At 52.2% G+C, this 12024-nt stretch overlaps 1 protein-coding gene across 1 annotated transcript in view; it reads left to right on the top strand.

Annotated features, from left to right (window-relative positions):
- The window catches only part of LOC103596707 (whirlin-like), a gene marked incomplete at its 3' end in the record, with an annotated part of 79759 nt that overhangs the window by 31412 nt on the left and 36323 nt on the right, over positions 1–12024 (top strand). Inside the window, exon 5 of the mRNA XM_008580406.1 lies at positions 8673–8798. Within this exon, the coding sequence (XP_008578628.1) occupies positions 8673–8798 (126 nt within the window). The remainder of the gene's footprint in view (positions 1–8672; positions 8799–12024) is intronic.

Here is a 12024-nt window from a genome sequence, read left to right as displayed (position 1 = left end):
TGAGCACCTTTTCCTGTAGGCAGCGGAGACTCACGGAGGGTTCTCCTGGCTGGTGGGGGAAGAAGGGTGAGATCAAATACAAGTATGCAAAGACCTTTAGCAGGATTACATTGCAATGATGAACACACTAATTATTCTGATGTGATCATTACATATCGCACACAGGTACAGATAGTCAACTATGTACCCCACAAATATGTATAATTAATTGTGTTTCAATAAAAAAAGAAAAGATGAAAAAGAAGGGGTGCAAAGCTAATTTTCAAGAGGGGTGGGAGTGGTTAAGTAAGAACTATAGAGCTTCTGGAGCCAGGAATGACGTTTCTGGTTCTAGTCAAGGTGAACTTCAAAGGTGGAAAATGTGTCTTGGGGGAAGATTCCGTACTCCCCTGGCATTCTCTCCTGTGTGCATGTTCAGGGCGACATTGTTCTGGAGCTGAGTCAGGGGTGAGCTCATTTCTTTAAAATGGCTTGAAATGGAGGATGATTTGAATCAGCTGAGGGGACTGGGGGGTGTGGCAGGAGAAAAGGAGGGAAGCGCAAAGGGAGGAAGCTGCACCTGGACGAGAAGGTGAGTGTGTTGCTGGGGGTCTTTGGAGTGGAGGGAATGAGCATGATGTTTCCAGACCCTTCTCTGAGGCAGATGCTGCCTCTGCTTCCAGCTCCTCCGCACCTCCCCATCGACTGGGGGATCCAGTCTGAGCTTCGGGGACTGACCACCTGCTCTGGGGTTCTGACTGGGAAGATGCAGTTGCTGGGTGTGGGACGCATGCAGAACGTCCAACAGAAGCTCTGAGACGGGCTTTCAGAAGGCTTCTTTCTCCTGCTTCTGTTGTTTCAGCATGCCACTCTTACATTTCTATCATGACTTTATATTGGAAGGGGGTTATAAATCTGGTGATGGACACCAGCATCCAGGGTGATGAAACCATGACCTCCCAGCTGTTTATCTCTGTGCTGTGGTTTTCAGATTTCAATCTGGTTTCATAGAAACAGTTGACTGGTAGGCCATACCTGTAACATACTTGCAGGTAGTGTCACTATTCCCATTTTGCAGATGAGAAAATGGAGGCTTGGAGAGGCTGAGGGAATTGCCCAAGGCCACACAGCTAGTGAGTGGCTGGGACAGGTTGTGCTCACCTTCTCAGGCTCGGTCCTGGCTCCTTCAGTGTCCCCTAACTCTGGCCATTCAGTGTCCAGCCTCTGCTCAGCCACAGCAGTGGCTGCCTCTGGGTGGAGAGACAGTAGGGCCTGCCTGCTACACCACTTACCTGGTCAGCACCTGGAATCCACTCATGGGAATGGTGGGGGCAGGAACAGCCATGCACAGCTGAGATGTCCCCTACCACCGCCACCCTGTCACTTGCCCATGTGCCTTATTGATGGCTCCTAAGTCTCCTTCCCTCGGCCCCAGCTGTGGGATGAGCAGTTAGACCCTTTTGTAGCAGTGGCAGGTCTTCAAGGCTCACATGTCTTCAGCAGCCACAGAAACAAGATGGGACCTACCCTTTGACTAAGGCTAGGACCAGCCTGGCACAGAAAAAGCAAGGGCTTTGGTCTCAGCAGAGAACTTCCTGACTGTGTGACCTTGGGCAAGCCACTTAACCTTGGGTGAGTCACTTAAGCTTTCCTATCTGTGATTTGGGAATGATCACACCAGCCATGTGGAGCTGTTTCAAGGATTGATATTTATGCACATTAGCACAGAGCACAGTGCCTAGAACACAGTAATTAATTCCAGCAATAACGACCGGTTATCAAATGGTCACTGGGTACTAGGTGCCCTCCATATCTCCCTCCCCCCCCACCTACAGTGGTCCAGGAGCTGTTTGGGGACTGGGCATACCGCAGCAAATAGCCACTGTCAAGGGCTTACATTCCAGTGGGGGGCATGGGGTGGGTGTGGAGACACAGGGAGCATTAAGGTAAATGATATGTAGTATGTTGTAAAGTTGGGGGGGAGTAAAGCAGGGAAAGGGCATGGGAGGGTCGGTGTATGAGTGGATAATTGTAGAGAAGGGCGCAGGGAAGGTGATACTGAGAAGGTGACAAAAGCAAAGATGTAAAGCCGATGAGGGAGTGGTTGTCCAGGCATCTGTCCTGTCTAGGCAGCATGCTCCAGGCAGTGGGAGGCCTTGAGGGGAATGTGTGGGGCTCTTTTGAGGATCAGCAGGGAGGCCTGTGTGGTTACAGGGGGCCAAGTGTGGGGGCAAGCACTGGCAATCAGGCTGAATTTACTGGCAATCTGGGGAGTTTACTCTGAGTGAGACAGGAGCCAAGGCAGAGCTTTGAGTGGAGGAGGGACCAGAGGCAGATTAGGTTCCAGCTGGACCACTCGGGCTGCTAGATAGAAGGTAGGCTGCAAGAGCAAGGGTGGAAGCAGGGAGCCTGGTCCCAATTCTAACAACAACCCTAGAGATGCTATTAGGAATGCTTTTGGCTGCAGGTAACAGAAAACCCATATTATAGGAGCTTGTACAGTAAGAGTGCTTACTGTTCTCTTCAGCAGTGTGGGGCTAGGCAGTCCCAGGTGTGGGTTGCCACGTAGTGAGTCTCTCCTTCCTCTTATTGTGGGCTCTTGCCTCAGGCTTATTGCTTCATGGCTGCAAAGTGGCAGCCACTGCTCCTGCCATCACAGTGTCTCCCAACTGTATCCAAAGCAGAGTGGATGGAGGGAGCAGAAGGCCCACCTCTTCCTGTATCTGTCTTTTTTCAGAGTGAAAATCTTTCCCAGAATCCACCAGCAGGCAGCCCCCACCATGTCTCTTGGCCCAAACTGGCCCGGAATGAACTGTGTCCATACCAGTCCCTGGCAGGGGAAAATGAGATGGCCTGGACTGGTGTTACCTCCTGGAGCTGCTCCTGTTGCTTCCTGGACAGAGTTGGGGCTCCATGGCAAGGCAGGAAAGAGGTGGCTGGTGGCTAGGTCATCAGCAGTGCCTGCCCCTGGCAGGTTGCACAATTCACATTTTACTGATGGGGAAACTGAAGATTAGAGAATCAGTGGGGCTTTCCCCAAGCGTGCCCAGGAGTGAAGGGCAGAATCGGGATCTGAACTTGGGCCTGTGAGAGGCAGTGTGGTGCACTGGCTAAACACCCAGGCTCTGCAGGCAGGCCAGGCTGCCGGCTGTGTGCACCTTGGCCCCATCATTTCACTCCTCAGTGAGGGTGAGCCTCAGTGTCCTCATCTGGAAAATGGGGACAACAACAGAAACCACAGAAGAGGAGAGAGGATTAAATGAGGTAATGTGTGTAATGTGCCGAGCACAGTACCCAGGACCCAAGAGATACTCAGTACGTTTAATGACTAATTTTGTGAGTTGTTGTATTATTTTAGTGGCAGTGGTGGTGTTTTTGCTGTGTAGGCTGCCTTCCCCATTTCACTTGCTTTCCCGTAGATGAATTGTTTCACGCCAAATGCTGGTTGAATTTCCACCGAGTGATTGAGGCAGATTACCCTGTGGTTGATAGAACTGTTATTACAGTTCTGTGATAAAGACTCAATTTTCTTCTGATGTAAAGAGTTTATGGGGAGGTGGGGAGGTTTGCTTTCATCCTTAATATTCAGAGGGAGCTGTGGCAGATGACCGCTGCCATCTGTGTGTCCCTAGTCTTGGCTGCAAAGACGCCCAGACTCCACTCAGCTCTCTCCCTACTGGGATCTTCGTGTCCTTGAGCTGGAAAGGACCGGGTGAAAATGGGAGTGGGGTTGGGGGTGGGGTGGGAGGCCTGACTCCAGGTCACCCAGTGAGATGGGCTGGAGCCCTGGGGCGCAGACCCCAGCCCAGATCTGGCTTGTTCATGCCCTGAAGGTGCATCATGGAGAAGGGGGTCTGTCCTGCAGTGCACAGTGGGGACTCAAGGGGGAAGGCTGCCTACTCTGTCCTCAGCCAGCTGCATTGCCCTGCGAGTGGTCTGAACCCTGCTTCCCTCACCCACCACCAACTTAAGGCACACACTCTCTCATGGAGGATCTTCAGGAAGTCCCCCTCTCCTGCTCCCCATCGCCAGTAGTCTTCCTCAAATCCAAATCTGAGCCTGTCACTCTCCTGCCCAAAGCCCAAGATGCTTGGCTTGGGTCACAGACCCCACAGGCTAATCTCATCCCTCCCCCTCCTCTCCTGCCACACTCCAGCCATGCAAACCCTTGCTCACAGTGACTCCAGCGGGCCCTGCTCCATCCTGTTTCTGGGCTTTAGCACAGACCGTTGCCCCTGGAATACTTGTCTTCCCTCCTCTTTCCCTGGCTAAGCCATGAAGCTCCAACTCTGTCCAGGAAGCAACAGAAGCAGTCCCAGGAGGTAACACCAGTCCGGGCCATCTCCTTCCTCTCTGGCAGGGACTGGTGTGGGTGTAGGTCGTCCTGGGCCAGTTTGGGCCAAGAGACATGGTGGGGGATGTCTGCTGGGGGACTCTGGGAAAGATTTTCACTCTGAAGAGAGAGAGGTACAGTGGTCACATTTTGGAGGAGCTCTGCCTGAGGCCAGGCTCCCAGGGAAGGACGCTGAGATCAAGATTTGTCTGGAAGAGGGTTATAGGACAGTGCTTGTGGTAGACGGAAGACTGCCCCCCACCGTAAAGATTATCCACTGCCTCCTCCCCAGAACCTGTGAATGGTACCTCATATGGCAACAGGGACTTTGCAGAGGTGACTAAGTGAAGGATCTTGAGATGGGGGGATTATGCCAGATTATCCAGGTAGGCCTGATATTGTCATGAGGGTCCTTATAAGAGGGAGGCAAAAGGGTTGAGGTCAGAGAAGAGGAGATATGATGACGGAAGCAGCATGATTGATGGGAAGTTGCTTCCCTGGCTTTGAAGGTGGGAGAAGGGACAGGGAGCTCAGGAAGGCAGGTGGCCTCTAGAAGCTGGAAAAGACAAGGAATCGGGTTCTTCCCCAGAGCCTCCAGAAGGAGTGCAGTCCAGTCTGACTCCAGAACTGTGAGATAATAATCCGTGTCTTCAGGCTCTAACTTTGCAGTGATGTGTTACAGCAGCAGCGTAGGCATCAACACTGGTAAACAAGTGAGGGACACAGGACCGGGCCGAGGGAGGAGCTGGCTGCGACACCGTTACCACAGAGGACTCAGCTGGTCCCACAACAAGCTGTGGAGCAGGGATGGCCCTGTAGAGCTGTGCTGAATTGAGTCAGGGGTCGGCTTGTACCCACCCCATCAACTGGTCACTGGGTGGGAGCTGCTTCCCTGGAGGGGTTGACCCTGGGGGAGGAAGGAAGTTCCCTTTGGCTCAGAGCAGTTCCCAGGAGGGGACTCACTGAGAGCTGTCAGCAGCCAAAGCTCCCAGCCCTGGGGGCACAGGCACGTTGGTCCTGGGGGGATTCCACCACACCTTCCCTGTGGCTCAGCAGCCCCTGCTTTCCTCTCAGCATCCTCTTACCACCCAACGATGTCATGAGCATCTTGAGGGACCCCGTCAGGCTCTTCTCCGACTCTGCGCCCAGCACAAGGCCTAGCACAGACTCAAGGTGGAATACAGCGATGGCCCCTGGCCTGCAGAGCAGCCAGGTTCATCCTCTCCTGTGAGAAAGACCTCGCCATTCTTTCCAGGTTGTACCTGAGGAAGCTTGGCCCAGTGGCTTGACACAGATGCCAGGCTGGAGACAGCAGCAGCCATCGTTCCCTGAGCGCTTCCCCTGAGCTGGGCCTGATCCTGAGTGCCCTACACATATGGAGCCGTGCAACTCTCACAGCAGCCCTTAGTGGGCACGATGGGTCTCCTCATTTTCTAGATAAGGAAACAGGCACAGAGAGGGGAAGCAACTTGCCTGGGGCCACACACCTAGCAAGTGTTATTACCAGGATTAAACTTCACTAGTCTGGCTCTGGGGCCTGCACACATGATCACCACATGTCACCTGCCCAGTACACAGACCTGCATGTGGTGAGGGACCAGGGTGGGCCTTGGACCCGGGTCACCTCAAGCCTGTTCAAACCATATCAGCGCACAGAGAACAGAGCACGGGTCTGGGTAGTGGTTCCCAAGTGTGACCTCCAGTGTCTGCAGGGCCTGCTGTTTCTGGGAGGACATCCATTCCTGGGTGGCCCATTGTGAGTTTGCCTCCCCACCCCCAGAGCTCTGTGGGCCTCACGGGTGCCCTCCTTACTGATGTCATCCTGTCTGAGGAGCAAACTGGAGCTGGCCCTGAACCAAAGGGAGGTGGGCCCATCTCACTGAGCAGCACCCACCTGGCCCTGTCCTGCCTGGCAGTATCCCATGGGACAGGCCACCCTGACATGCCCCAGAATCTGCAGCCTTAGAACCAAACCCCGTACAGTCACTGCCTATTGGGCTCTTTCCCAGCTTTGGTTTGTCAGCCAGGGGAGCAAAGCCACCACTCCTTGCTCCCAAGAGGCAGAGAAACAGAGCAACGAAGAGTTGTGGGTTCCAGAGGTAGGCAGAACCCAGGTCTGACTTGACGAGCCAGCCATGACTGTGCGACATTGTCTGCTTTCTTTTTTGTCTTTTGTCTTTTTTCCGTGTCCGGCAACAGATCGCAACCCTCAGTGTTGCCCCCGTACCGGACCGGGGACCGGCAACGGGATCGCAACCCTCGGCGTTGCTCCCGCGCCTCGCTCAGCCAGTGAGCGGGAACCGGTCCGTATGTGGGATCCGAACCCTCGGGCAGGAGCGCCGCCACGCTTCCCAAGCGGCACACTATCCAGTGCGCCACCGGGCCGGCCCATTGTCTGCTTTCTTAACAGGACAGCATTGTCATATGCAAAATGGAACCACCATTGGCAAACACTGAGTATTTACTGTGGGTCAGAGACCAGCCCACACACTGTCATTTGTCTCTTCCTTTGACCCTCTTCACAGCAGCTCGTAGGCAGGCAGTGCTGTTTTCATCCTCGTTTTCAGGTGAGCGGGCCGAGGCACTGAGAGGTTAACTAGCGTACCCAGGGTCACACAGCTGGGCCCTCCACTGGGTGGTGTGGACTTGAGTCTGTTCTCTTCACCACCTTTGCCCAGGGAGGTTGAAGAATTAAGTGAGATAATGCAGGGAACAGGCCTCTCCTGGTGACTGGCACAATACGTATCTCTTAGATGAATAACTTTTTTAGAAATGGAAAAGTGGTTGGATGGTCTTCCCTAATGAAATGTGTCCTCCCTTAATGCCTGAAGGTACCCCCAGCCTCTCTGTCCTGTGGGCAGTCACACTGTGCTGTCTTTGGGTCTCTTGCCTGTCACTGAGTCTTAACCTGTTGCGGGATGTTTTTTGTCTCTTTGGGCTACGTTTGATCTATTCTGGACCCTCCTCCCTTTTCCATAACTCCCCTTTCATACCCAAGGCATGCCTAACCTGCGCGTTCCCACAGGTTCCTTCACGGACTATGAGGCCTTCCCGAATCTGTCCCCAGACGCTCCTGCCTATCCTCCCGAGCCCCCACCCTGGCCCCAGACACTCCCTGCTCTGGCCACAGTGACTCACCTCCAGAGTCCTGAGCGAGGCTTGCTCCTGTACTGCTGAGCAGTGACATGTGCTCCCCAAATCCCAGGAATGTGCCTCTTCCCCCTACCCCACCCCAGCTGGCTAACCACTCACTGCTCACCCCCCAATCCCATCAGCGATCTCATCAGAGATGTCACTGTCTCCAGGAAGCGTACCTCCACCCCCATCAGGACCATTGCCCCTTCTCTGTGCTCACATGGCCCCTGAGCTGCCCCATCATGCTCTGATCACACTGTACCATGAAGGTCTGTTTACTGGTCTCTCTGCCCCACTAGCCTGCCAGCCACTCACGAGCAGGACTGTGTCTGGGTCATCTCCAAGTCCCCAGGACCAGCACTGGGATTACATTTAGTGGGTGTTCCCTGTGTTTGAAGAATGAAGGGCTGAGGGAGGCAACGTCACTGTGGTCTATCAGGATGGATGGCATAGCAGGAGACCCCTGGGGAGGCAGGAGACCCCTGGAGTGTCAGGAGACCCCTGGAGTGGCATTAGACCTCTGGGGAGACAGGAGACCCTTAAGGTGGCAGGAGACCCCTGGGGAGGCAGGAGACCTCTGGGAAGGCAGGAGACCATCTCCTGTGGGTAGCAGGAGGTCCCTGGAGTGGCAGGAGACCCTTGGGAATGGCAAGAGACCCCCGGGGAGATAGGAGGCCTATGGGGTGGCAGGAGAGCCCTGGGGAGACAGGAGACCCTTGGGGATGGTGGAAGTGCCTGGGGAGGAAGAGCAGTGGATACTTCGGGCCTGACCTGAGCGAGCCTTGATCCTAAGGAGGGAAGACAGAAGGTGAAGGAGCCTGGGTGGAGACAGTCACTTCCTGACTGAAGCATGAGATGATCGGTGGCCAGGGGAGGCAAAGAGCCCATGGCCCCCATGGTGCGTAAAAACCTGAAATGTCAAAGTGCTCTCACATGTCAGCACTGAGGGAATCCTCAGAAGTCATCTCCATCAGCACCTTCCTTTTACTGCAGTTCTAACTATGACCCAGAGAGGGACAGGGACTTCCCCAGGGTCCTCAGCAAGTCGGAGCAGATCTGAGCAGGAACCGGAATGTTCTGGGGGAACTTCCAGGCCTTTGCCTGCGCCCCTTGCAGGCCAAAATGAGTGTGCTCCTCAAGGCATGGGAGGGGGCTCTGCAGCCTGCTGCCCTGGAGGGCATGGCTCCCTCTGGGCCCTCTAATGCTGTCTCCTCTCCTCTCGCAGGTGAACCTGGTGCTGGGGGACGGCAGGTCCCTGGGCCTCACAATCCGCGGAGGAGCTGAGTACGGCCTCGGCATTTACATCACTGGCGTGGACCCAGGCTCTGAAGCAGAAAGCGGTGGGCTCAAGGTGAGGGGAGGGGTGGGGCCCCAGGCTGCATGCGTGGGGATGAGGGAGGGAAGATGGAGCTCTTTGCCGCTGATTTCCATCAGACTTCAGCAGAGCAGTCAGCACCCACCCCAGCCGGGGGCCCTCCCCTGGCTGCCATTCCTCTAATTCACAGCTGAGAGCAGCACAGGGTAGCCTCCTACGTGGTGCTGGGCAGCGGGCCAGCCCCAGCTCTTTGGGGCTGCAGTCTTGCAAACAGTGCTGATGGCTCGTGATGGCCCTGACTTCATGGATTACTATGGTGCATGGAGAGAGAAGAGGAGAGAAAGCTGTTAGCTGGGTCGGGGTTGCCCTGGGCAGCTTCAGGGCTGGTATAGAATTGGGGGCAGCCTGCAATTAACAATACGATATTATTAGCTCACATTTTAAAGAGGGCTAACTGTGTGCCCAGCATTTGTGATTCACTTCTCACATAATGTCCCATTGAATCCTCGTGCTACCCTGTGGGCTCAGTTGTCATTACCCATAATTTCCACTTGGGGAAAGTGAGGCATAGAGAGGTTAAACCAATTTGTCCAAGGTCACACAGCTGGTGGGTTGCAGAGCAGGATGTGAAGCAGGCAACCTTAATTCAAAGCCGCTGGTCTTAACCACTACACTTAGCACCCTCCTGGGTAAGGCCAGGAACTTGCTCAGAGAGGCAGAGACTCTGCCCACAAAGACTCTGGGTCCAGGACACAGATAACTGAAAAAAATGGCAGCATGTGTTTGGGCTAAATCCTGTTGCCAGCAATGCCACGACAGCAGTGATGTGGTGACCATAGGCACAGGTGGCATTTGAGCCAGGCCTTGTGAGAACGAGAGAGGTGGATGGGTACAAGGATGGACGAGGGAAGGGAGCATCCAGCTGAAGGACTATATGAGTTTGGCCATTGGTGACTAGACGGGCGACTAGCCCTCCTGTAGGGCCAGGGGAACAGAGCACAGGATGGGACAATGTCTGTAACAAAGGGCCTTGAATGCTCCTTGATTCCCCACGCAGACGAGAAGAAATCATGGCATATTAGCATTGCCTTGCGCCACATTGTGGCAGACGGGCTGCAGTGTAGAGACAGTCATCTGTGCCTTTCTTAGATCATCTTAGGTGATCTGGTGTAGTGGGAAGATCTCTGGGTTTGCAGTCAGGAAGACTGAGTTCAAATCCTAGTTGCTGCTTTTGCTATCATAGCTGTATGACCATGGAGAGGTCCCTCCACCTGAGTGAGCTTCCCTTTCCTATATTAATAAGTAACATCCCTTTCTCTGGATTATTGAAAAGATCAGCTAGGAACCAACTCAATATTATTATTAATTATTATAGCAAATGTTGCTATAGACTGAATGTGCCCCCCCAAATTCATATTTTGAAATCCTAACCACCAAGGTGATGATATTAGTGGTGGAGCCTTCGGAAGGTAATTAGGTTATGAGGGTGGAGTCCTTATGATTGGGATTAGTGACCTTTTAGAAAAGGTCCCAGAGGGATCCTTTGTCCTTTCTGCCACACGAGGACACAGTGAGAAGGCTCCTTTTATGAACCAGAAAGAGGGCCCTCACCAGACACTGAACCTGCACGTGCCTTAATCTTGAACTCCCCAGCCTCCAGAGCTGTGAGAAATAAATTTCTGTTGTTTATAAGCCACCCAGTTTATGGTATTTTGTTATAGCAGCCTGAATGGACTAAGACAAACATCATCATTATCTTCTTATTATTATTTTTATTATAAACGTAATAATTAACATTTATTGTGTGTCTGTTCTTTCCCAGGTACTCTTCCAAGTGCTTTATGTTGTTAAATTGCTTAACCTCAAAATACTCCTGTGAAAGCAGGTTTTTTTGTGAGCCCCATTTTACAGGCACAGTAGCTGAGACTCAGAGAGCAGCACAGCTAATAAGAGGCAAAGCCAGGATTCCCACCCAGGAATCAGGAGTCTGTGCTTGTAACCAGGTCATCTGGGTGGGTGATAGATGCTCCATGAATGTTGGTTGGGTTTAGTGGATTCTGAAATGCCCTGGGCCTGGGCACTTGCTGTGCTTTCAGCAGGTAGAGATGATGCTTTGTTGTGACTCTAAGAAGAAACAATTTCATAGTATTCTGTATGCAGTTTCTGTTTAATTTTGTTATTTTGGAATAATCTTAAATTTAGCAGAAAGCTGTAAAGAGAGTTCCCATTAATTGTTCACACAGCTTCCTCTAATGTTAATGTCATATATAACCTGGTACCTTTGTTATGACTGAGAAACTTACATGGGTACAATATTGTTAAACAAACTACAGTCTTTATTCAGAGTTCCCCAGTTTTTCCACTAATGTTCTTTTCTGTTCTAGAATCCAGTCCAATTCAGCATACCACATTGCATTTAGTCTATATGCAGTTTTAATGCCATTTATTTTCCCCCCAAATTTAAACAAAGAGTGGAAGCAGTTTCTAAACAGAGTAAATTTTTTTTAATGGATGAGGAAATTGGGGAGAAGGAAAACAGGGGCAGAGAAAACGAGATGAAGCCAGGATGGGGTCCTTTCTGAGAACACCTGCTGTGTGGGGTTGCAGACCCAGCTACAGGCAGGCTACAGATTTGGCTGAGCTTCCTGGCAGCCAGCACAAAGAGGGAAGTGGTCTATGGTGTCTATAAGAGGAAACCAGGCCAGCTGTGCTGGAGAAGCCCAGTCATTCCTCCTCCTCAGGCCTCGGAGCAGTTTTCCTCTGGTCCCTCTTCAAGAAGATGCCTTAAGCAGCATCCTCAGTAAATGTACAGGTTCTGTACTTTGGTGGTGGTGAATACGTTCTGACTGAATCCATATAAAGAGAAAGGGAGAGAGGGAGTGAGTGCAAGAGATATCATATGCTAGATCTTGGCCTGAGAGCATTGAGCATCTTTCTCTCTCCCTGATTACTGATGGACAGTATCTTTTATTATCATGTTATCCTTTTGCTGAGCAGTTATTATGTCAGGTACTATGCTAAATGCTTCACATTCATTATCTTACCTGATTTTTGCAACAATGTATGAAAAAGGAATGTTCTTATCCCCATTTTATAGGTGACAGATTTAGGAGCAATGTTAAGTGACCTGCTCAAGGTCACCCAGCTAAGAAGTACTGGAGTTGGGATTTGAACTCAAAGCAGCACACTCTAAGTCCATATTTTTTTTTCTTTTTGTCTTTTTTCGTGACCGGCAACGGGATCGCAACCCTCGGTGTTGCTC

This window comes from Galeopterus variegatus, unplaced genomic scaffold (genome assembly GCF_000696425.1).
Source record: "Galeopterus variegatus unplaced genomic scaffold, G_variegatus-3.0.2 Scaffold2079, whole genome shotgun sequence".
NCBI classification, from domain to species: domain Eukaryota; kingdom Metazoa; phylum Chordata; class Mammalia; order Dermoptera; family Cynocephalidae; genus Galeopterus; species Galeopterus variegatus.
Note: the sequence above shows the minus strand (reverse complement) of the source record. Positions and strands in the feature narration are given on the sequence as shown.